At 43.3% G+C, this 26787-nt stretch overlaps 1 protein-coding gene across 2 annotated transcripts in view; it reads right to left on the minus strand.

Moving 5' to 3' along the window:
* Positions 1-10279: 10279 nt before the first annotated feature.
* LOC147420700 (carboxypeptidase) overlaps positions 10280-26787 on the minus strand; it is a 108880-nt gene continuing 92372 nt past the window's right edge. For both annotated transcript variants that reach the window (XM_086504938.1, XM_086504939.1), the window contains exon 3: positions 10280-10579. In XM_086504938.1, coding sequence (XP_086361064.1) covers positions 10425-10579 — 155 coding nt within the window. In that variant the 3' untranslated portion in view covers positions 10280-10424. The remainder of the gene's footprint in view (positions 10580-26787) is intronic.

Consider the following 26787-nt stretch of genomic DNA (forward strand, 5'->3'; position numbering starts at 1 on the left):
GGTACGCTAATAAAAACATCTACAAAGCTATTTCTCAACACATTAGGATAGACCCTAGTTACTAGCCAATTCTCAAAAGAAGAAGAAGTTGGCACCCTTTTGCAACTTGGATGGATTGCAAGAAAATTGTGCTCCACTACCCAATATTGGCAGTTCTCAAAAAAAGATTCCTTCAAAGAAATACATAGTGTAAAATTTGAAGAACACTATAGCTTTGCTCAAAGATACACCAGATTTGGCATGTCAAATGCTTTGCAAAATTTCCAAGATGATAATCACAACAATAGAAGCATTTTTCTTATCTGTAGTAAACCTCTTCTAGCTAACGAAGGATCAAAAATCCATGGAGCTCAAGTCATCAATGTTGGAATTAGGGCTACAAGAAAACTCACACAGCTTGGAGAAGATGAAGGAAGCTCAAGGCACACAATTGAGAGTGTATTACTAGTAGTATGTGATGGAAAAGATAGATAGCCCTAAAATGATGGGCGTATATACAATGCACGGGGAAAAAACCTCCTAAAGAGGGAAAAAAATGCCTCGACGGTTCTAGTCACTACCACATGTATATAGTAAAAAATCCCCCCCGAAGTGAACGAGAGCTGACACATAGAGCAAAGGGAAGTGCCATACCTTGAGGACATGATCAGTCCACAAAGGGGAGTAACCCCAAAGCTTTGCGAAAAGCTTCAAACTTCTTATGAGACAATGCCTTTGAGAAAAGATCTGCAAGGTTGTCCTGTGTTGGCACATAAGCCAAGCTAATCTCTCCTGCTAAGAGCCTCTCTCTGACATAGTGGTAATACACCTCAATGTGCTTTGTACGAGCATGAAAAATTGGGTTTCTCGCAATTGCCAATGCACTCTGATTGTCAGTGTAGATAGTGTTTGATAGTGTCCTATCCAACACTCAAATCATCCATAAGGCGTCTGAGCCATACACACTCAACCGTTGTGAAGACTTTTTTGTACTCAATCTCACAACTGAAAGTGGCCGCAATATATCACAAAGGGTTTTTTGAGATCCTCATCATAGAGGAGGGTGAAAATGAATCTTCTAGACAACCACTAAAGATAATGAAGTTCATTTGAGAGATGGGAAGCTTAGAAACTAATATTGTTAAGGATCTTGGATGTGAGGGATTACCCCATATATGATGTTGATTTATATGGACTCTTGTATCAAGACAAAGGCTCTAGAAAAGAACTTGTAATTGATCTTGATGAGGATGCACCAGCCTTGTTAAGAGGCTAAACAAGGTACTACATTGATTTCTACTCTGTGAAAATTGTAAGAAATCCAGATGGTTCACATCATAGACCTGCAATGACATCTCTAACTTTAGCCAAAGAGAGGAGAGTGTTGTGAGAGCAACAACAAAGGAACATGCTTGATTGCATCCAAAAGTATATGATCCCTCTTTGAACCATCCTTGGAAAGATCCCATTCTAGAAGCAAGAGAGCCACATCTCGCTCACGAAACTTGTGGTGTAGGACTCTCCCATATGACATGTTGAGGTGGAAGAAGGATGCCTTTGTTAAGGTACCCATATTTGGCCATCAATCAAGGCTATGAATAAAGGAGAAAAGAAAAATAAATTTCCCTAAATTTGGTAGATTTTTACACCTTCAAACTTAAAACTTGGAGGTAAATTTTGAAATGTGTAGGTGAGATTACACTAAACCTAGGTTTTGTTTAAGCACTACGAGTCTTAATGCATTTTGTTATTATGCTTGACGAGGCACATGATGTCCTCTTTGGGCTGCTAAAGAACCTAGTAAGGGGGTGAAAAGATTTGCGTCTTATAGTCATCTCAACTACACTGGAGTTTTTTGGGTATAACATTTTCACTAGTTCTTGAAGAACATGTCGAGCCAAGATTTGATATACAAATAAAGATTGGTTGCACACAACTTCGAGAGTGGCTGCAATGTCTGTAGACAAGAGGATTCCTGAAGAATTTGGTTGCAAGCTTGGTGAGGAGATTGGTTTCAGAGTTAGACTTGAGGATGGCATAGGGCCTGAGACAATAATCAAGTATACGATATACGAAATGATTCTGAGAGACGGAATGGTGGATAACGAGCTCTCAACTAGTGCTCAAAATAAATTTATTGCAAAAACTAGAAAGACCTACACATGGAGAATTTTGAAGTATAAATTGAATATATTTGATAATGTTTTCACTAAATCTTCCTAAACTTGGTATATTTTCTCACATTCAAATTTAAAATTTAGAGGTAAGTTTCAAAATTTGTAGGTGGGATTACATTAAACCTTTGTTTGTTTCAAGCACTATGAATCTCAACGTATTTTGTTATTTTGCTAGATGAAGTACATGAAAGAAAAGTACACTCTGATGTCCTCTTTGGGTTGTTGAAGAACGTAGTAAGGCAACAAAAGATTTGCATTTTATAGTAATTTGAGCTACTTTTGAGGGTGATAATTTTTTTGGGTACTTTTATGACTGTAACATTTTCACTAGTCCATGAAGAAGGTTTCCTTTCAAGATTTTGTATGCAAAGAAACCAGACCAAATTTGTGCTTAAAAAAGAACTAGGTTTAGTGTAATTCCACCTATAAATTTTGAGGATTACCTCTAAAGTTACCTTTCGGGAGACTATGCCTCACTCAAAGTCACGCGATCTATTACTAGGTACTAAATTTTCAACTATGCTAAAATTAACATAGTTACACTCGTAAGTGGCTTAGATTTTTAATGAAATCAATTCGCACCCTTGTCCGTAATGTGGGCTTCTAACAAGCCGCTTCAAGTTGCCTAGTGGTGGGGCCAGACAACCACTAAGTTTTGTGCACATATGAACTATCGGCCCTACTCGGTCATCAACATTTCCTGCACCTCCAAGCGTTGATATTCTGTAAAACTTTGCATTGCATGACCACTTTACTGTGCATTATTGAATACCCTATAACCATGCCCTTCTAGTGCTTTTCAAGGTCGCAAAAAGGAAAGCTTGGAAGCGTCAAATTAACGAACCTTGCATGCAACAACCACCACTGCTTGACAAATCTCTAAAGAATGAGAACCACATGCAGCAACTGTGCATATGAGTTTAAATGAGAGAGGACACGACATTGAAGACTGAATAGATTAGGGAGAGAGAGAGAGAGATGGCAATTGTTTGCATCTCTTGAATCCTACAAGGATAAAAAATTAATCAATGCCACAAAGGATCGAAGAGGGAGTTAGATGATGTCTTCACAGGGGTTACGCAGGATTGTAGACATGTGCTGTCATTGTTGTCCACCCACTAATCTACACACGTGATCAAAGCAAACCCACCTTCTTCGTAAGTCCCCATTCTCATCTTGTCACATTCTATTTACCAGCTCAACTCTAGATCCAGGTCCATTGATTGACATTTTGAATACGTGACACTTTTACTAGGGTTTGTGGATTGTCCCACAAACAACATGCCGCAAAAAATCTTGTACCTGCAACTGTTTTTCATCCTAAGAAATTGAGACTTTATGCCGACTCCAATCCGTGGAGTATTTTCTTCTCTCATCAAGTGTTTAAACCTGAGATGAATAACAAAAACAAGGATGTCAATCAAAAGATTCAGTAACATAGTCAAAGTTAAGAAGCTGTAATAACACCTCTGCGTATGGAATAATGGCCGCATTTACTTCAGTATAGAGAGAAGCTCATTGCTATTTAGTTATTCTCCATTTTCTCAAACAATTGCTCCCGTTACCATCTGCTTTGCAAGATTCGATTGTAAATGCCTAGGTCCAATTCTCAACAATTTAGACACCACCCGGGACACAAGCTCTCTCATCCGTTGTATTGCCGATCGCAAAACTCTCCAATGTGGATGAACAACCGTGTCTAGTTGTTCGCAATAAGCAAGTAATAGATAGTGGAAGAACACTTTCAAAGCAGAACTGGACTTTGACCACAGTGAAAGCACCTTAGAGTTTTGTTCTCAGAACAAACATAATTGATGTATTCAACTTTCTAGTCCAAAAAGTCTCATTTGGCCGCTCTGATTGAACACAAATCATTTTTGCAGATAAGATGTCCCCACATTTACTTCTCTTGATTACAATCGGATACTTCATTCTTGAATGAACAAGCTTAACCCAACAATGGCTGTCATACTTTTGATCCATCCCCAACATTTTGGGAACGTCATCTGGCACAGGGTCCAACTCATAAACAAAATCTCCATTGTACACCTAGGGAACTTCAACAAATTTCTTCTTAACCAAACCCCTAGAAATCATTCAACTCAACTTGGGGTACTTGTGCCTATTTAGCACAATCCGCGCCAATGTTGTGTATCTCCACCTGGCTTGAGCTTGAAGATGTTGTGTATTTCTTCTCCTCTTCTATCCAAACATCTTGTACTGACTCTTGGCACACAGAAATTGGATCTTGAAGGATTTTTTTTTTGAGGTTTGAGCAACAAAATCGTCTTTTTCATCAGAGGAGCTGTCAGATAACTCTGCCATGGCCACATTTGATCTTGAGGACATATCCACATCCATATGATTTTTGCAGCCATGTTTGTAACCAATAAAAAGCTTGCAGACACATGGAAGACTCTTGTGAAGTTAAAACTTGATGTCAACACTTGGGAAAAATAAAGATTATTATCTATGGATCCCCGTGGACCCCAGCCAAATGGTCATATAAGCTTGTAGAAATTTCTATAGGTCTACGCTATGGTCCCCTTCAAGTTTGGTCAACTTTGGTGCATCGGGCCGGTTGCTACGGTCATTTCTGTGTTCGTCTTTCTCAGGAGGGTTCTACTAATCTCATGTCTTGTGTGATTGTGCAATGTGGAAGTCGTTGGAAGCTCAAATGCGCATGCTAAAAGACGGTCTTGGGTGCTCTTCTCCAAAGCTAGTGAAAATGAGGCTCTATTTGGGCTACTTAGACTAATACATAGGCTTCCCAATTCAATTTCTCTCATACCCACTCACTGTGAGAGGGTGCTAGCGCCTTGTTACACACACACACACACACACACACACACACACACACACACACACACACACACACACACACACACACACACACACACACACACACACACACATAGAGAGAGAGAGAGGGGGGGGGGGGGGGGAGCGAGAGAGAGAAACGGGTAGAAGGGTAGGAGGGATAGCGTAAGAGAGAGAAAGTTACTATATAAAAAAAACGCAAAAGATTAAATAAAATTTCATCTCTTTTCTATCCTCTCTCTCTCTCTCTCTCTGCCCACTAGTGCTCACTTCAAGTGAGCACTAGTGGGCAGAGAGAGAGAGAGAGAGAGAGAGAGAGAGAGAGGATTCACCTTAGATAGAGCCCTTCTCAATTCATCATGCAATAGGAAATACAATGAGATTCTAATATAGTGCTTCTAAAAAAAACAAGTCTCAAAGCTTTTATATAGGCTCTCCCTGTGTGTGTGTGTGTGTGTGTGTGTAACTAGGTGCTAGCGCCCTCTCACAGTGAGTGTAAGAGAGAGAGAGAGAGAGAGAGAGAGAGAGAGAGAGAGAGAGAGAGAGAGAGGGGGGGGGGGTGGGAGGGATAGCATGAGAGAGAGAAAGTTACTATCAACAAAGAACGCAAACGATTAAAACTTTAAATTTATATCTCTTTCTATTCTCTCTCCCCTCTCTCTCATGCTTGAAGAGAGAGAGAGAGAGAGAGAGAGAGAGAGAGAGAGAGGTTAGAGAGAGAAAGACAGGGAGAGCGAGGGGTAGATAGAGATAGGTAGTGGGTAGGGGGGATAGAGTTAGAGCTGGGAGAGAGGGTGGAGAGATAAGGTTGGAAGCAGAGAGAGAGAGAGAGAGAGAGAGAGAGAGAGAGAGAGAGAGAGAGGAAATGAGGCTAGATAGAGAGAGAGAGGGACTTAGAGGCCTAGGGGACAGATTTAGAGAGAGATAGAGGGGAAGAGACAAGGGAGAGAGAGAGAGAGAGAGAGAGAGAGAGAGAGAGAGAGAGAGAGAGAGAGAGAGAGAGATGGATGGAGATAGGTGGGGGTAGACAAGAGGGGAGCTAGAAAGAGAGGGAGGGATAATCAATTAGAGCAAGAAAGTGAAAGATAGATAGAGGGAGAGACAACTAGAGATAGTACAATAGATAGGTTAAGATTAAGAAAACTTTAGTATTTGGGTTGTAGTGTGTTGATTGTCTATAAATATAGGAATGGGTGTCAATCAAATTATATATGGCCATACTCTTGAGAAATTCTTCTAGTAATGGCTTCCTCTTCATCGTTCAACACTATTTGTCTTGAACCCTTGTTGCTTGATTGCCTTGCAAGATTTTTCATGGTCAACCCGGGAGATTTGGGGGGGGGGGGGGGTTGTATTAATAGCGAGAAGTTTTCCATTCAGTTCCACCTCTGATGGAGACATTCAAACTTAGGTGAAAGAGGGGGTGACATTAGGGGATCAGTTTCAATTTATATTAGCCTATATAAAAGCTTTGAGACTTGCTTTTTTATGAAGCACTATATTAGAATCTCATTGTATTTCCTATTGCACGGTCAATTGAGAAGGTCTCTATCGGAGGTGAGTCTTCTCTCTCTCTCTCTCTCTCTCTCTCTCTCTCTCTCTCTCTCTCTTTTGCGCTTACTTCCAACATGCGCTTGAGAGAGAGAGAGAGAGAGAGAGAGAGAGAGAGAGAGAGAGAGAGAGAGAAGATATAAATTTAAATTTTTTATTCTTTTGCGTTAGCATCTTTGTGGGAGCAAAAGTAGAGGAAAGCTACCTCCTGTGTACTAAGTTGAAGAAATATAAAGAAATGCCAAAAAGGGCATCATGGTTTGGGGCCAGTGTTCTCTTTCTCTGTAGTTGTTATTTGAAGTGCTTAAAGTTGTTCAGTCTATTCTTTTCCATCGGTATGTCGTGCTCTCCATTACAAAGGTATCAAAGCTCCAGTTGTGTGCCTTTCCCAAAGCATACCCTTCCTACCAAGAACAAACGCATCATCATGGATTTTATGGATTTCACAAAGTACCTGCAGTCTCTCTCTCTCTCTCTCTCTCTCTCTCTCTCTCTCTCTCTCACACACACACACACACACACACACACACACACACACACACTATCCCTCCCACCCTTCTCTCTCTCTCTCTCTCTCTCTCTCTCTCTCTCTCTCTCTCTCTCTCTCTCTCTGAGAGGGTGCTAATGACCAATTACACAGAGAGAGAGAGAGAGAGAGAGAGAGAGAGAGAGAGAGAGAGAGAGAGAGAGAGAGGGGGTGGGAGGCATAGAGAGATTGAGAAGGGGAAAGCCTATATAAAGGCTTTGAGAGGAGACTTTTAACTTGTTAAGAATTACAAGTTTTGGGTCAAACGATAGGCGATATTTTTATGCAAGTAATTCTTCATAGAGAACAAATATAATATTTATTCATAGAGGGTGGGAAGGATAGAGAGATTGAAAAGGGGAGAACTTCATAGAAAACAAATACAATTTCTCTCTCTCTCTCTCTCTCTCTCTCTCTCTCAAATACAAATACAATCACAACAAATACATGTCTTGTGTGTGTGTGTGTGTGTGTGTGTGTGTGTGAGAGAGAGAGAGAGAGAGAGAGAGAGAGAGAGAGAGAGAGAGAGAGAGTAGTGTAGGTGAGAGGGGGGGAGAGCAAAAAAGAGATAGGGAAAGAGACATAGTGAGAGTGAGAAAGATAGAGAGAGGAGAGAGTGGGATGGAGAGAGAGAGAGAGAGAGAGAGAGAGAGAGAGAGAGAGAGAGAGAGATGGATAGAAAAGATAGAGAGTGGGACAGATATAGAGAAAGAAAGGATTAGAGAGAGAGAGGAGAGAAGGAAGAGGGAAAAAGATGAAGAGAGAGATCGTGAGTGTGTGTGTATATATATATATATATATATATATATATATATAGAGAGAGAGAGAGAGAGAGAGAGAGAGAGAGAGAGAGAGAGAGAGAGAGAGAGAGAGAGAGAGATAACAATTTCATGGCTTTTTGCAATTTTTGTTCATGATTAAGATGGTCAAGAAATCTGATGTTGGAGCCTATGTTGAGTTCATTTACAAATGGAGAGGTAATTGGTGTAGGTCAAGTCGACAAGACATCGAACTTGGCTTACCTACATGGGAGCAGATTTCCATTGGGTTGCGTTTTTGTTGCAATTTTGGAAGTATATGATGGCAAGGATGCTCCTTTCCCTCACGTCCCTTCTACGAATGAAGAAATGACCACCTTGAAGAAGGTGGCAAAAAGTCTTATTGCGTGGCCTAGAAGCAATCTAGTATTTTTTGGCTCCATCTCGATTGGTTTTTAGATTGGCCTTTCTTTGAGTGTAATCTATTAAATGTTCCTTACGAAATTGTTTTTTAAATGACCATTATTCTATTGTTTGTTTATCAAAGAGTTACCAAGACAGTGTATCCCTATCCATGAGCAGGCCAATTGGCACTATGCCATCGCCACCTGTTGCGACGCCAAAAAAATCTAAGAAGGGAGCAAAAGGAAAAGCAAAAGTGCAGGAAGGAGCATCATGTAGAGTTGTAGCCGATGTTGACAACTCCGAAGAAGAGATTGATGGCAGAGAAATGGAGGCATACATGACAGTAGGGGCAAATGCTAGAGGTGAATTTCTAAATAACGAAGATGTTACAGTTCACCAAGATATGTTATCGAAACATCTTGAAAATTTAAAGGTACATAAGAGCATTTGTGTATAAGGAAGCAATAATTGTTGCAAAGTTTGGGCTTTAACATATTTTGGACAATGCAGATAGAGCACAATACGCTATTTCCTTGGCTTTCTCTTTGCCGTTTGATAAAGCTGGAGAAAGCAAGACAAGTTAGCTGGGACCCCAAGCAATTACAACCATTGGCCGATACATTTTGGATGATAGCTTTACCTTGGACGATGGCTTTACCACCTCGTAGATTGCCCATTTGCCTTGTTTTCGAGCTTCGTGCAACTTCTTGAGTTCATTTGTGAAAGAGGAATTCCATGGAGTAGATGATTAGTGGCTATCACTGATTTGGCAAAGCAAGCTTTTTGCAAAAGATTAGGGAATCCAATACAAACTTGATGAAGAGCTTTTTCAATAATTTTACCAACCAATCTATTCTCCATAAAAAGCTCCCTCAGTTCTCCTACTCAACAAAGAACTTGCAACGCATCTTCAACGCATATACATATATTACAAATCCATGGATACTTGGTTTTTATTGTTAGCTACTTTTAAGCCTTGGTATTCAATGCAGACCCAAGAGTACCATCCTTTTTTTAGAAGAGGACTTGCACACCCCATGGTGAGACACTGGGCTAGATTAATTGTCTTGAGCATTTATAAATCAATGTTCATAAAATTGAGAAAAAAGCTACCAAAAAGAAAAATCTACATTGGATGCATAGCATATTTTCATATTCCAAGAGCATCCTCAGGTACTCTTAGAAATATGACCTTGAGGCTACATCTTTGGGCAGTTAGGTTTATTGTGCCCATTTTGTTCATTACCCTTTTTTATCCCCTTGTTAACAAGAGGGCCTTAAGCATTAGATCCTTCTTTTATTTGAGATTTCCTTTTTGCTCATTCCCCCATGCAAATAGATCTCTGGTATAGTTAACTGGCTATAAAGTAAGTTATAGGTTTCATTCATTGAATTTAGCAAAGCACCAAAAATTATGGAAAACTCTTTAAAAGAGCCACAAAACCTCCAACCTGCAAAAGAGGGGATTTTTATTTTTTAAAATTTTTCTTTTGGGTAGAGGGTAAAAGGGGAAAGGGGAAGGCGGCTTGGGGGGGGGCGAGGGGGGCGGGGGGTTTGGAACCTTTTGGGAAGGAATTAGATTGAACTCCAACTTCTACCCCCGTTTACAGCGGTTTGAGCTGATTTATTTGCATGGGGGGATAAGCAACAATTACACTAGAACGACATTGGGTTGTCACCATTGAGCAGCTTGACGGAGGCATTATGGGACAATGCATCTTCTTGATGTATTGTAGCGGGCAGTGCATCTTCTAGAAGGATTGTTTGCATCTCTAACAGAATGGGTGTGTGCACACATGCGCATGCGTGCGTGCATATGAGAGAGAGAGAGAGAGAGAGAGAGAGAGAGAGAGACCAATGGCCCTTGTTTGTGGGTTATGTGCTTGCCTCTAATTGCCACGAGTTTTTAACAAACTAGCACGTGGCCACTCTCTCTCTCTTTTTTAAAAAAAATTGGCAACCCCTCAGTTTTATGTCATGGGCTGACCAATATCTGTCCTAGGAATTTGAGCCTGCTGCCCTACATACCTCAGTTATGACTTCTTGCTGAGACATTTCAATCATGAGACAAAACTTGTTTTCTTTAAATAGAGTCCATTTCTTTTCAGCATTACATGTACAAAAATCAGCTTGGACCTGAGTACGTAAGACCCATCCATGGTAGCAAGTATTTGTTATATTACAAAGCCAGAATCAACAGCCATTACATTAATCATCATATGAGGCATGGGGCGCTTCAACACAACCAGGATCAAAAGGGTCCTCACTAGCACAGCAATGCCAGTAGCTGGTTATTTTACCACCACCAGGGGTATCCATTGTTCCCCCTGTATGAACACTCTCGAACTTCCTCTTTGTCTCACCTGAGTAAGAAGAACAGTTTGAAGCAATGCAACTTGGTCACTCACTTAAATACTAAAGCAAACTTGTAGCACTCGCTTGAGAGGGAAGATAAAAACATTCTAATAATCTCAAGTACTGTCCAAACATAAGCTGGCATTACAACCAGTATAGAGAGGAAATTCTCCTTTGATTATTTTGTATTAGTTTCCTCTCAAGGGATTTTCCTCTCCTTAGCTTCTAAAAAAATGAAAAACAGTGGCTGCATTAATCATACAAAAGATCACTATCCTGTAAGATGTCTTGTACTCGCCATAGGTGGCGAGTACAAGAGAGCAAGGCTCAAGACCCCACGAAATCCAAGCATAACGCGAGTGCAATTTAGCTTCAAGTTATAAGTGAGGCAAAACAGCATAAAAACCTAGAGAACTGAAAAAGCCAAGGGAGAATGCCTTCTAGGCAGGGGGAAAGGTGCAATGCCAATCTGTCAAAGGAGAGATGACTCCAAGAAAGATTTTGAGATATATGAAATTAAAGAAGAAAAGCATGTTTGGTATTAAAAAGGAGCAATAGCAGCTCTATGACACGTACTATATTTAAAAATACACAATTTGACATTTTTTGGCATATACTATGTAGCATTGATAAGAAATGTGGAAGTTATTCTAAAATAGTAAGCTCTGGTTTTTTTAATTAATGGAAGAGGCTTTTTTAGGGTTTTCTCACTCTTGTCTCTTGGAAGTTAAGTTTCATATATCATACCTAGCTTATGCCTAGGAATATTCAGGAAAATTCTATAATAGAGACAACTTTCTTTATGTGGGGTCCTCGAAAAAGGCATCTAGTACAGGTATTATACTTCGACACATTATACGTCCATCCTGTAGCTCCCTGCTATGATCCAAACCGTGCAAAGAGAAATTTTGTACAATTTCCTAGCAGGTTGAGGAAGAAGAAGTCACCATGGAGACCATGAGAGACATGTAGAGGGTGCCTATACAAGCAAAGACATGAATTACCAATAAGTACAATCAAAACAGCATAAACCAAGAGCAACAGCCTTGAGCTTTTTGTGAAGGCATCCACTACCAATGCAATCTACTTGCTCAAAGTGGATCATGCCAACACATCATGAAAAGCTTGCCAGAGGAACAATCAAGATGAGGCAATTGACTAAACAAATAGCTCCACGTGGACAAGTGAAGAATTCCGCAGATTACCCATGCATCCACCATCAAGATTTAAGCTAGAGGACATTAGAATGGAAAGCAACGATGCCTCAACAAAAGGCTAAAGCATAACAAGGTGTTCATAAAGGCCCCAGCCCCAACCCCACCGAGAGAGAGCCAAGCAAACCAACCAAACACAAGCAAAATGGAGAAAACAGAAAGAATGCAAATACCGCAAAGCCTGGCTCACAATGCATGCGAACACAAATATGCCCAGACACATCCACATGCACATACTCCCACACCCAAATGATGAAGACAACAAAAAGCTAAGGAGAAGAGTCACAACGTGATGACATAGATGACCTGACCTTACTGGAAGATGAGAACAGGAGCCAAACAAGAGCTGAACAAAGCCAGCGCAAATTGCGACACGAATCATGATTTGCATCGGCAGTACGGATGCTGCTGATATGGTGACGCGGCAGCATGGTTGATGGAACCTTTTTGGCTTTGTTATGAAAGCAGTTGACTTTTGGGTCTTTTCGGCGCCAGTTTTGAAAGCTACAAAGCTTTTTGGTGCTATGCACAGCAGGGCCTCAATGCCTATAAATATGTGGCCTAGTGAGAGCTCTAGCATCAGTATGAGCAAGCTCTCACCAGCAATTGTAAACTATGAAGTGTTCAAGCAATAAAGAAGTACCACAAGGGGCACCTATCTTAGGGCCTTTGCATCCAAGTGGGGAACTCTGCCCAACTATGTCTCGCCTCTAGTGTTGACTTGCTGCTTACAGTGATATCAACGCACCAGAAAATAATTACAACAACCAATCATGGACGCGCAGCACTTCACGTCTTTGAGGAAAAATATTGGTATTTGGAAGAGGAAGTGGAAGTTGATGAGGAAGTCAAAGATGAGGAGTTGACAAACGAGGAAGGTGACGAGGGTGGTCCTATGGAGCTCTAGGCACAACCAAATCTTGCAAAGGCTCAAGACAGAACAAGGCAGGAGTCGGCTTCTCATGAAGCACTTACTCACTTTTTCACAAGATCCTCGATATACAAAACACATGAAGGCTCAACCAATTAATACAATTTTTTGGCAATGGAAGGGATCCGTAAACCCTCAAGACAAAACAAGGCAGGAGGAAGTTTGGCTTCTCATGAAGCACTTACTCATTTATTCACAAGATCCTTTCCTACCGAACGTACAGTATAATCTCCTTTGCGATGCTCTATGTCACCCATCCTATGACCCATCAGAGATGTCCGTTCGAATACTTCACGATGCTCCCTGTCACCCATCCGATGTGACGCATCAAAAGTACCCATTCCTGGTGAGGGTGGATTGGCAATGGGGATGATTGGCAACGGATACACCCGATTCAAAAGGAACATGATGATGTGCTTGATAGCCATCCTGAAGATTGGAGCCACCCTCCATCTCCATCGGCTGGTCGCCGCCGGTTGCTCTCTCGGTCTCGCCATGGTGGAGGGATCGACGGCAACACGTCAACCTCTCTTCACCATCTCGACATCCTAAAACACCGTGAGCTTCTCAAAGCAGCTCTGCTCCTGAGAAGTCTCCCTTCCGTAATTAAAAGGAACCTTTGAGCACAGTTCGGAGCACTCATCTTGAGCAAAGTTCAACATTCACTTCTGTTGCACCTTACATTGGTATCAGAGCTTTGGCACTGTTTTGTATCACTCGAGGAAAGAACCACAGAATTTATTTATTTAACATTCACTTCCGCTGCACCTTACATTGGTATCAGAGCTTTGGTAGTGTTCTGTATCACTCAAGGAAAGAACCACAGGGAGACCCTTCCGTAAATAAAAGGAACCCTTGAACACAGTTCGGACCTCTCATCTTGAGCAAAGTTCAACATTCACTTCCGCTGCACCTTACATTGGTATCAAAGCTTTGGCAGTGTTCTGTATCACTCAAGGAAAGAACCATAGAATTTATGTCTTTTTTGCTTGTTGCGGTCGCACGTAACCCAAGTCCACTTGGGCGCGTCGATTCCTAATGGTGTTTTTGAAGAGTGACAGGAAACCCAAGAAGAAGGGCCGATCCAGCCTCCCCTTGTTTCTTTCTTACACTCATTGAGAACGGACCGTGCAATTAGCGGCCGGCCAATCGACGTGAGGTGGGAAAAAGCAACCTTGGTGTGAGCGCAAGGCCGCCAAGGGGTGCGGCCGCGGGAAAGAGAAGAGCTCGGGTAAGAGAAGATCCTTCTCTAACACAGATTGCAAGCCAAAGAAGAACCTCAGGAACCTCAAGAACTCAAGAACCCAAGCACCCAAGAACCACAAGAACCCAAGTTCCTCGTGAACTTAAGACGAGGAACTTAAGAACCCAAGACTTCAGTGTATGGTCATCACCCAAAGCGGAATGGATACTTCGCATGGAGGTGATGAGTATGGAAGTGGCGAAGAAGAATTTTCCCCACCAGGAGGTTTTTCTGACCCTCCCCCCTCCCCATCTACGCCTAGGATTGTACCAAATCATATGGAGGCTTTCGCGACCCAAGGATGACTTTCTTTCTTTGTGCTCGCGCTTCAATGCAGTGTGTTGCGCTTCTTGTTGTAACATCATGTCCATCATCGTAAAAGGAACCCTTGAGCACAGTTCAGAGCACTCATCTTGAGCAAAGTTCAACATTCACTTCAACTGCACCTTACATTTGTATCAAAGCTTTGACAGTGTTTTGTATCACTCAAGGAAAGAACCACAGAATTTATTTATTTTTTGCTTGTTGTAGTCGCACGTAACCCAAGTCCACTTGGGCGTGTCGATTCCTATCGTGTTTTTGAAGAGTGGCAGGAAACCCAAGAAAGAAGGGCTTGTCCAGCCTCCCCTTGTTTCTCTTTCACTCATTGAGAGCGGACCGTGCACTTAGCGACCGGCCAATCAACGTGAGGTGGAAAAAAGCAACCTTGGTGTGAGCGCAAGGCCGCCAAGGGGTGCGGCCGCGGGAAAGAGAAGATCCTTCTCTACCACAGATTGAAAGCTAAAGAAGAACCTCAAGAACCTCAAGAACTCAAGACCCTTAGAACTCAAGAACTCAAGAAGCCAAGCACCCAAGCACCCAAGCACCCAAGAACCACAAGAACCCAAGTTCCTCGTGAGCTTAAGAACCCAAGACTTCAGTGTATAGTCATCACCCGAAGCGGAATGGATACTTCGCATGGAGGTGATGAGCATGGAAGTGGCGAAGAAGAATTTTCCCCACCAGGAGGTTTTTCCGACCCTCCCCCCTCCCCATCTACGCCTAGGATTGTACCAAATCCTATGGAGGCTTTGGTCAAGACGATGATGGACATGAACACGCTGCCTTGGAGCAAGAGCGCGAAGAAAGAAAGGCATCCTTGGATCACGAACGCGAAGAAAGACACGCATCCTTGGATCGCAAGCGCGAAGAAAGAAAAGCAGAAAGCAAGGCCAACTTGGAGCGTGAGCGCGAGCAAGCGCGCTTGGCGGCCGAAGAAAGAAAAGCAGCTATTGAGCTCGAGCGTGAGCAAGCACGCGAAGCACGAGTAGTGGCCAAAGACAGACGAGCGGCCTTGGAGTTAGAGCGTGAAGCGCAGAGAGACCAACGCATGCAAGAGTTGGTCCTACAGGTACTCACCTCAAAACCCGCGCCGGCCAAAGATGTTGGTGGTTCATCAAGTGGCACAAGCCGAGATTCGGACTCCAACAACCCCGTCACTGAGAAGTTGACGTTCAGTAAGTATGACGGTAAGATGGATCCTACTATTATTCATTCTTGGTTGCATCAATTTAATACTTGCTTTGCGACAACTAAGAAGACAGGAAATAGCAAGGTTTTAACGGCAGCCATGTACCTTGCCGGTGATGCCATTAATTGGTACCACGCATGGCAAGAGGCACAGTTGGCTGCGCACCTAGAGGCAGCCGACGAAGACGCGTCCCTTTCCTTCAATTGGGCCAACTTCCAAGACAAGCTCAAGGTGAGGTTTATGCCTAGCACGATTGAAGGACAATTGGCATGGTCTCAAGCAAAATGGTATGCCAGTTATGTCTTTCTCTAATCGTGTTTTGTAGCTCGGCACCCAATTACGCAAATCGGATGATGAGCGCAAGAAAGCATCCTTTATAGATTGGAGGAGTATATCAAGTTTGATGTCGAGGTACTCGATCCAATCGATCTCAACAAGGCGGTAGCGATTGCTCTCGCACACGAGATGAAGCACAATAAGGGAAAGCCGAAGGAGAACAAGACTTCTCAAGGTACCACTTAGACTTCTTAGAACCCTCAGAACGGTAAGAATGGTAACTCTTCTAACCAATCTTCCTCTAGTCTCTCAGAAAAGAACTCTCCAAATGAACCTAAGGGTAAAGCTAACACAATTGCTAAACCTAAGCCCACCCCAGATGAAAAAGCAGCACAAGGAATTTAAGGAGGATACATCACGTCGGAAGAACAAAGCATTTATTCTAAGAAAGGGCGATGTTATCATTGTCACATCAAGGGTCACATAAAAAGAACTTGTCCTAAGCTTGACTCTAATGAATCTAAAGAATCCACAGAACCCACATCCTTAGTTAAAGCCATAAATAAGAACACTCGTGTATCCCAAGTTTCTCATGATCCTCCCATTGATGAGTGTCTCATTAAGTGTTATGGTCATGTGAATGGTCAACACATGGTGGTCTTGTTTGATTCTGGTAGTATGCATATGATGTGGTTAGTCCCTCTCTTGTCGAAAGAGCCCGCTTGCAGGTTAGCAAGACATCTCCTTTCGAGGTGTCGTGCTTCGCTCCCGGTATGGACTCTCATTACAAGAGAATGCTTTGGTGTGTTGTTCACTGTTCAACAAGCGTCCTTCTGCAGGAAATTTGTAGTATCTCCTCTTTCAGGATGTGATGCTTTTGGGCATTCGATGGTTTCGTGAGCATAACCCTCTCATTGATCGGGTGGAAAATACGCTCATTTTCAATGCCAAAAGTGACTCTCCCATTGTCATTCGTGGGGAGCAAGTTGTTCATTCTTCATCTCTCATTTCTAATGTGCAGGCGAAGATTGAAAAGAATGAGGAGAAGGAGACTCTCTCAGTCTTCTCTTCTCCAAAGCACGACACATATGTTTTGCATGATAAAGATGTGATTATTCACAATGATCATGATTTGCAGGATAAAGAAGTGATTGTTCACAAGGATGATGGTTTACTGGATACTTTGTCTAGTGAAGCTAACCTCATTGCAGATTCAATCAATCACGAAGAACCGATCTTGGCTCTCGAGTCGAGGTCCCAAGAGCCCCCACAGGAAGTATTGTGTGTTCGCTTGATTAGTCAGTAGGCATTGTTCGAGTGTGTCATTCGTGACTGTTTCTTGTATTTTCGTCACTGTCTTTATGTGTTCCCTTTCCACACGCATGCCATATTGTGTGTTGCACATGATTCACTCATGAATGAGCACGGATGTATGCGGATTATTCATGAAAAGATGAAATGTTTGCATTCAAGGAATTCACATTCCATGTCTCTTCCTTGGCATGGCATAGTATCCGAAAGAGCACAAGTAGGATTGAGCATCAAACATCGGCATTTCCATTGTGAATTGCCACAATTGATAAATTTAGATCAGAAAGACAAGTTTCGAATCCATTGTTTGCGTCTGTTTGATGAACGGTTTGGCACTCCGTCTCTATGTTCATCTACACTGCATGCGAAGTCTTTAAAGAAGACTCGAATTTTCCAATCACTTTACATGGAATGGGTATGTTCATGTTTTTGTGTTGGAAGTGGTTTCAAGAATTTTCATCCTCAAAGATTCTTGAAGAAGGTAGACGCATGACTATAGACAAAGTTGAAGCATTGAAGGAACCACAGATGACTTTGTCGCTTTCGACGCGGCCCAAAGAAGCAAGCGTTGCAGACTTTTATGAAGTTCAAGTATCACATGACCCACGCATCAGAGTGGGCTGGCGTAGAGTCCTTTCTAGGATTCCGGAAGCTGTTGGCAAACATTGCCAAAGCTCTGATACCAATGTCGGGTCAAGGGTCACATTAAAGCGGCTTGTCCTAAGACAGCCCCACCGAAAGAACCTAAGGCACCCGCAGCTACCACAAGCACTCTAATGAACCAATCTGAATCTTTAAATGTCTCTGACACACACATTGAGGAGTCTCTCTTTAAGTGTTATGGTCATGTGAAGGGTCAGTGTTTTGTCATATTGTTTGATTCAGGCAGTATGTATGATGTGATTAGTGCCTCTCTTGTAGAGAGAGCCCGCCTAGAGGTTAGTCCGGCATCTCCTCTCAAAGTGTCCGGCTTCGCTCCCGGTATGGACTCTCTCATCACATAAGAGTGTGGTGATGTGATGTTTACAGTTCAAAAAGTTGCCTTCCGTAGGAAATTTGTCGTGCCTCCTCTCTTAGGATGTGATATGCTTTTGGGTATTAGATGGTTTCGTGAGCATAACCCTCTCATTGATTGGGAGGAAAATAATCTCACTTTAAATACCAAAAGTGACTCTCCCATGATCATTCATGGTGAGGAGGGTCTGCACCAAAGTAAGGTGCAGTGGAAGAGAATGTTCAACTTTTCTTAAGATGAGTGCTCCGAATTGTGCTCAAGGGTTCCTTTTATTTACGGAAGGGAGAACCTTACGTTCCTTTTGTGAGAGAGTGCAAATGATCACAAACAAAGTGGTAACACTGTGAATGAAGGTGCTGAGACTGAGAGATAGAGAGAGAAGAATACGACACCACAATGTTGTCAAACCCTCCTCCGAAGTCCCCACTCTCTATGGCGAGAGCGGTCTATTATTGATTGCACAAATCTCTACAATGCACTGGACTTGCCGACGATGTCGACGACGATGAGGATGGCGCGAGACAGGCTGAAAATTGAAAACGCTAGTGGATGAAATTTGCAAATCTTGTATCTTCTGAATTCTGACTCTATGTCGGTGTCACGAGGACGTGGCAACTGCTAACCTTAGTTGTTGGTTTCTTTCCAAATTCTTTTTGAAGTTGCAAATGGTCGGACATTGTATGGCCAATGTGAACGGTAGTTTCACCCGCAGACGAGAAGTTGGTCGGCACTGGAACTCCTAAAGTAAAATGATGTCTAGGCTCAGTTAAAGATCATGTACGTCCCCCCGTCGCACTTAGCAAGTTGGAGGATACTAGGAAGTGAACTCAATAAAGGCATAAAGTCAAGGTGGGATCACCGACAGAAAATATCCGACAGTTGGGCCACATTGCACTTTTGGATGCGGTCCCAATGAGGATAGATGGTCAGATGACCAGTGGGACTCCAATGGAATCATTTCCTAAAATTTAGGGAACTGCTATTTTGGGCCGTGAAATGTGTTCGCGTCATTACCTTCGGTATGACCAGGGGAACATTTTATTACTCTGTTGCAAAGTCAACTGATGCACCAGTTGAGAGATTTTTAAGCAGGAAACCCAATGCGGAGAAATTGCATGTATGAGTGTCAAGTGACACTTTTTGGTCAATTTACCAAGCCTGGGAGAAGAGAACTCGTAACTGACTTTTTGGAGCAGTTTTGGAGGCTGTTAACTCTGATTTTCAGCCATTTCTCTCCATTTTTGAGCTTCCCATGACTTTGCCTAGGTCTAAGGAGCTCATTTTTAGCATTGGACGGCATCAGATGCGTGTTTACAGGGCTGTTTTGCTGCATTTTCAGCGATACGCAGGTTTTGGCAGCCATGGAAATCTTCCCCTTTTTGCATCTATTTGTTCACAGATGCATTACAGGTCAAGGGCAGAAGAGGGGGCACTCGATTTATGTTGGGGCATGCTTCATTGAGAACCTGTCCACAGGTTAAGAGCTATGGAGTGCTTCCTTTCCATTCTATGTACAGTGTGGTGCTAGGAGTGATGCCCTGCACACTACACACTGCTCTCTCTCTCCCCTACGTGTAGTTATGTGATGCCCCACAAGAGGGCTCTTCATTTGACTGATGTACAACTGTGTGGGTTCATGCTTTTGTGCTGAGGCAAGAGCCTCCTTGAGCAGGAACAGGGGTAGCTAGTTGCTACTCCAAAGCAAGCACTGGTGAGGGTCATAACCTCACCATACGGGTGCGTTTTCAGCACTCTGTATACGCTGTAAATTGACTGTTTTTCAGCCATACGGACGCCAGAACCTTTGGGAATCGTGCCCCACCAGCAGAGGACAGTTAGGGGACTGTTTGGGGTTGAAAACATGGCAAAAACCAGGAATTAGAGGGTTTACGCCAGTGCGAGTGAGATCTAGCAGGGGAATTGATTTCGCGCAAGTTTTGGGGATGTTATGCTGCAGAAATTTGGCCAAATCGGGTAGTATCTAGTGTGATACAGGTAAAGGATTCCCAGGACCTTACTTTGTAATTTTCCGTCTCAAAGAATAAAGAAATACCGAAAAAAGCGCCAATTTTGGGGCCTACAGGTTGTCGGAGTTTGCTGAGAGCATTCTAGCTTCCGAGCCGTGTGTGTGCATAAGTGTTAATTCCCATCGCAGGTTCCCTTTGCAAAGTGCTCTGTGTATGTGTCTAAAGTAAAGAATTTCGGGTGAAAGCCAACGCGTACCGCCCCACAGGCCGGTTTCAATCGGTGACGACGGCGATGACGACGATGCGACGACGACGCGCTGAAAACGGAGATGCTGAAATCTGCGAATAGCGGGCTGAATCTGCAAACGCTGGCTGATCTGACCGTGCTACGAGGATCTGCTGCGAGAAGGTGAGATCTGCGATGTTTGGGGACTGCGGTGCGGAGGCTAACTACTGAAAACTGAAAACGCTGATGCAAATCTGGGATCTGTTGTCAAGGAACTGCAAACGCTAGGGCTGATCTGCAACTCCAAAAACACTAGGCTGATTTGCTGATCTGTTGCAAAAACGCTATGGGATGCTGATCTGCAACTCCAAAAATGGTAGGCTGATTTGCAGTTGATGAAAAACGCTAGCTGGCCTTTGATGGCTGATAACGCTATGTCCTCTTGCCGGTCTTGCTGAGAAGGTGCACTTCAGATGTGGTCTGCTGCCTCTTCTGCCAAAAAACACTAGCGCTAGCTTTTCTTATATACCTGCTTGGTCAAATTGCCCTACCCAGTTTCCCAACAAAGTCACTTATTAATAATAAGTGAAAAATGGCTAAAATTGGAAAAATAGGTCTATGCAATGTAAAAATTCTCCTGATGGGTTCTTATGGTAATCTGATGATCATGCTGTGTGCAACTAGAGGATATGCATCTACTCTAAGTGCCTAAACATGCACGGTTTGCGAACAGACTCACAAAAGTGCCAGAACACTTCCTAAGCTAACTGAACCCTTGTCATGAAGTAGCTTGTCCACATGTACATAAGGTTAGATGTGCACGTGACATCCCCTCCTTTTTAAAGTGAGGTACTGGTACCGATCTGCATGGCTTCCTTGTAGGCTGCCAACAATTCCGGATAATCTTTGAAAAACTCTTCATCGATCCACACTGCTTCGTGGGTTCCTCAATCCTTGAACTTCAAAAAGTATTGTCTCACTTGCTTCTTTGAACCATGGCGAAACCGATGCAACAACACTTGCTCCGATTCCATGACTTCAGCTTCATCCATGATCTCCGGTTCTTCTTCTTTTGTAATGTCCTTTGGAGGTGTTCCCTGAAACACTTTCAACCAAGAAACATGGAAAACGTTGTGCATTGACCATGAGTTAAGCAGAGGAAATGGACCATACATTCGAGAAGACAACTTAGGACATTTCTTTCCAACTTGCTTAAGACGTCGCTTCATGATTCTTAAATACACCCAATCCCCTTCCTTGATCGAAACATCCTAACGATGCTTATTTGCCTACGGCGAGTAAGACTTCTGAGCCTTGCTTAGCCGAAGCTTCATACTATCAGAAATTTCATCCAACGACTTACTTTCAGCATTGGCATTAGGCATTTGACTGACCGAGCGAGTCAAAAGTGACTGGAATGGACGGCCAAAAGCTGCCTCATACGGAGTTCGACCAATGGCAGAGGAAAAAGAGTCGTTCAAAATAGCCTGAACCAATGGGAGATAGAGCTCCCAATGAGACTCCTGATCATGCACATATGACTTTAAAACATCAAAAGCCAACTGATTGTAAATCTCTGTCTGACCATTTGACTGTGGATGAAAAGCCGATAAAAAATTCAACTTAGTGCAAAAATTTTCATAGAGTGCGCGCCAAAAATTGGAGGTTAATTTTGCCACAAACTGCTAACGTGTCAAAGCCCAAAGAATGGAGTCAACTTACAGATGCCGGCCGAGGGGCCTAAACCCTAAGAAGAACAAGTAGCAGAAGAAGTCCTACCAACTTATGGGGACCTCGTTCGATGGGGCCCCAAGTGACATAAAGCATTAAAATAAAGCAGGACCCATAGCTGATGACGTGGCAGTTTCCGAAAATTGCACTGACATGATGACGTGGTAGGCTGTACGGATTTCCACGTTTTGCGTTGGTTGATGACGTGGCAGGCTCTACGGATTTCTGTAAATTACGTTGGCAGCTTTTTGGCTTTGCTTTTGGACCAACAGCTTTTGAGTTTTGAAGGCTTTTACTGTAAGCTACTTTTGGGGCCTAGGGCCTTTAAATATGAGGTTAGGGCTCATTCTCTGGCATGCTTCTTGGAGAAGGTGCAGAGTCTGGAGTACCGGCTTGTACTATGTTGATGCAATATAAAGAAATACCGAAAGAGGCACCAAGGTTTGGGGCCAATACTCTCTGGAGTGGAATTCCGCCACTCCATGTCGCGTGTCATCTCTCTCTCTCTCTCTCTTTCAGTTTAGTTGTTATTGAAGTATTAAAAGTCTGTTCAGTCTGGTCTTTTCTATTGACACGTGGTGCCCGCCTTGTGACAAACTTAACATTCCTATCTGAAACAATCTATTTTGGCACAGAGGGGGTACCAATGCTTAATGAACAATCGTGCTACATCTTGTTCGGTGACTGTGGCCTTACAAGGAATCAACATGCAAAACTTGCTGAAACGATCAACAAGTGTCAAACATTGAGTGCTCCTTGAATGCAAACTAGGTGGAAGGTTAGTCACAAAATCCATGGAAAAATCTTGAAAAGGTCCATCGAGAATAGGCAGCGGAGGCAAGAGGCCTTGCTGCTTACCCCGAGGAGCTTTTACCTTTTGCAAATAGTTACACTGTGTGACATAACCAAACAGCTCTTTTCGCATTTTAGGCCAATAAAAGAATCTTTCTATTTTTTCCAGAGTGGTGTTCATTCCTGTGCCCACCCGTGAGAGAGTCATGTGCATCATGCAATATGGTTGTCCTGAGAGAGGACAACACACAGATGTTGACGAAAATACAGCAAACCATCACGAATGAGATCGTTGCTTGGCCCTTGGGAAGCGAGAGCCTACAACCGTTGCTTACCAAACTCGGAATCCGCATATTGGTTCTTCATGCTGTCGAAAGACATACCTTAAAGGGAATCTGTGGATCTTGACGCAAGAGCCAGGATTTGTCCTTTGCGACTTAACGCATCTGCAACAGAGTTAGCTTTTCCAGGCACATACTCAATCAAACCTCCAAAATGCTCAAAAAATTGTGACCACCGTGCTTTGCGATAAGTAACCCAGATAAGTAACTTCAGTGAGAAAAAACTCAGATTTCTTAGCTGTAATGTACAGCTGACACTCATCCAAATGGGTTAGTACCCTTTCTACATCCTTTTCATGTTGTTCTCACGATGCAAAAAAAATGAGAATATCATCAAGAAAGATGAACACACATACACCAACCATATCGCCAAAACGGCCTACCATGAGACGATTAAATGTACCCACGGCACCTATCAATCCAAAAGGCATAGCAACATACTTCCATTGCCCTCGCTCCGTGCGAAAGGCGGTCTTGTAGATGTCACCTTTGAACACCCTTACCTGATGGTATCCACTTTTGAGATCGACCTTGCTAAAAACCTTTGCCTCATTGAGCCTATCAAGGATATACTCAATGCGAGGCATCGGAAACTTGTTCTTGACGGTCATCTTGTTCAATGCCCTGTAATCAACACACAAACGAGCGAACCATCTTTCTTGCGGACAAACAAAATGGGAGCAGCAAAAGGACTTACACTAGGACGTATGAATCCTCTAGCCACCAACTCCGTGAGTTGCTGCTCTAACTCTTCTTCCTGTGTCTTGTTCAAACGTAGGGAGCTGTACTTACACGCTGTGCTCCCTCCGTAAGGTTGATGCGATGGTCCTTCGGCAGCTCGGGTGGGAGACGGGGTGGTAGATCATCCTGCAAAAAGAGATGCTTAAACTTGGCAAACAAAGCTGAATACCTGTCTGAAGTCTGAATGCTCTGGGTAACTGGGTAACTGGAGAGGCATAGATGAATGCCTCTTGTGCTCGTCGTCATAATTCACGCTTTGCCTGCACATGAGAAATGATAGGCAAAGAATGCAGACCCTCCTCACCACGAATGATCATGGGAGAGTCACTTTTGGCATTTAAAGTGAGAATATTTTCCTCCCAATCAATGAGAGAGTTATGCTCACGAAACCATCTAATACCCAAAACTCACGGAAGGCAGCTTGCTGAGCTGTAAACATCACATCATGGCACTCTTGTGTGATGAGAGAGTCCATACAGGGAGCGAAGCCCGACACATCGAGAGGAGATGCCGGACTAACCTCTAGGCGGCGGGCTCTCTCTACAAGAGAGGCACTAATCACATCATGCATACTGCCTGAATCAAACAATATGACAAAACGCTGACCCTTCACATGACCATAACACTTAAAGAGAGACTCCTCAATGTGTGTGTGAGATATTTGAAGATTCAGATTGGTTCATTAGAGTGCTGGTGATAGCTGCGGGTACCTTAGGTTCTTTCGGTGGGGCTGTCTTAGGACAAGCCGCTTTAATGTGACCCTTTACGTGACATTGATAACAACGACCTTCCTTAGCATAAATGACTCGTTCTTCTGCCGTTATGTATCCTCCTATATTTCCAAAGAATTAGAGGAAGATTGGCTAGAAGAGTTACCGTTCTTACCATTCTGAGGGTTCTGAGAAGTCTGAGTGGTACTTGGAGAAGTCTTGTTTTCCTTAGGCTTTCCCTTATTGTGCTTCATCTCATGTGCGAGAGCAATCACTACCGATCAAGGACCTCGATATCAAACTTGATATACTCGTCCAATCCCTAAAGGAATGCCTCCTTGCGCTCAACATCCGATTTGCATAATTGGGTACTGAGCTACAAAGCACGATTAGAGAAAGACATAACGGGCATACCATTTTTCTTGAGACCGCGCCAATTGTCCTTCAATCGTGCTAGGTACTACTGGGGTGGCATAAACCGCGCCTTGAACTTGTCTTGGAAGTCGGCCCAATTGAAGGAAAGGGGCGCGTCTTCGTCAACTGCCTCTAGGTGCGCCGCCAACTGTGCCTCTTGCCATGCGTGGTACCAATTAATGGCATCACCGGCAAGGTACATGGCTGCCGTTAAAACCTTACTATTTCTTATCTTCTTAGTTGTCGCAAAGTAAGCATTAAATTGATGCAACCAAGAATGAATAATAGTAGCATCCATCTTACCGTCATACTTACTGAACGTCAACTTCTCGGTGACGAGGTCGTTGGAGTCCGAATTTCGGCTTGCGCCACTTAATGAACCATCAACATCTTTGGCCGGCTCGGTTTTCGAGGCGAGTACTTGTAGGACCAACGCTTGCATGCATTGGTCTCTCTACGCTTCACGCTCTAACTCCAAGGCTGCTCGTCTGTCTTCGGCCGCTACTCGTTGGACTTTGCGTGCTTGCTCACGCTCAAGCTCAATAGCTGTCTTTCTTTCTTTGGCCGCCAAGCGCGCTTTCTCACGCTCACGCTCCAAGGCTACCCTTTTCTCTTCGGCCGCCAAGCGCGCTTGCTCGCGCTCACGCTCCAAGGCCACCCTTTTCTCTTCGGCCGCCAAGTACGCTTGCTCGCGCTCACGCTCCAAGTCGGCCTTTCTTTCTGCTTTTCTTTCTTCGCGCTTGCGATCAAATTCTGCTTTTCTTTCCTCGGCCGCCAAGCGCGCTTGTTCACGCTCGCGATCCAAGGATGCCTGTCTTTCTTTGTGTTCACGATCCAAGGATGCTTTTCTTTCTTCGCGTTCGCGCTCCAAGGCAGCACGTTGTGCTTCTTGTTGTAACATCATGTCCATTATCGTCTTGACCAAAGCCTCCATAGGATTGGGTACAATCCTTGGTGTAGATGGGGAGAGGGGAGGGTCGGAAAAACCTCCTCGTAGGGAAAATTCTTCTTCGCCACTTCCATGCTCATCACCTCCATGCGAAGTATCCATTCTGCTTTGGGTGATGACCATACACTGAAGTCTTGGGTTCTTAAGTTCACGAGGAACTTGGGTTCTTGTGGTTCTTGGGTGCTTGGGTTCTTGAGTTCTTGAGGTTCTTCTTTAGCTTGCACATGACTCTGATACCAATGTCAGGTGCAAAGTTCTGACTATATGTCCTGCAAGGCACATGATGCACATGAGTCTCTCATGGGTGGGCACAAGGGAATGAACACCACTCTGGAAAAAATAGAAAGATTCTTTTATTGGCCTAAAATGCGAAAACATGTGTTTCATTATGTCACAGTGCACTATTTATCAAAAGGTAAAATCTCCTCGGGGTAAGCAGCAAGGTCTCTTGCTTCCGCTACCTATTCCCGATGGACCTTTTCAAGATATTTCCATGGATTTTGTGACTAACCTTCCACCTAGTTTGCATTCAAGGAACACTCAATGTTTGACAATTGTTGATCGTTTCAGCAAGTTTTGCATGTTGATTTCTTGTAAGCCACAGTCACCGCACAAGATGTAGCACCGTTGTTCATTAAGCATTAGTACCCCCTATGTGGTTTGCCAAAATCGATTGTTTCAGATAGGGATGTTAAGTTCACGTTCAATTTTTGGCGCGCACTCTTTGAAAATTTTAGCACTGAGTTGAATTTTTCATCAGCTTTTCATCCACAATCAGATGGTCAAAAAGAGATTTACAATCAGTTGGCTTTTGATGTTTTAAAGTTATATGTGCATGATTAGCA

This window comes from Adiantum capillus-veneris, chromosome 28 (genome assembly GCF_014529385.1).
Source record: "Adiantum capillus-veneris isolate H3 chromosome 28, ASM1452938v2, whole genome shotgun sequence".
Classification (NCBI taxonomy): Eukaryota; Viridiplantae; Streptophyta; class Polypodiopsida; order Polypodiales; family Pteridaceae; genus Adiantum; species Adiantum capillus-veneris.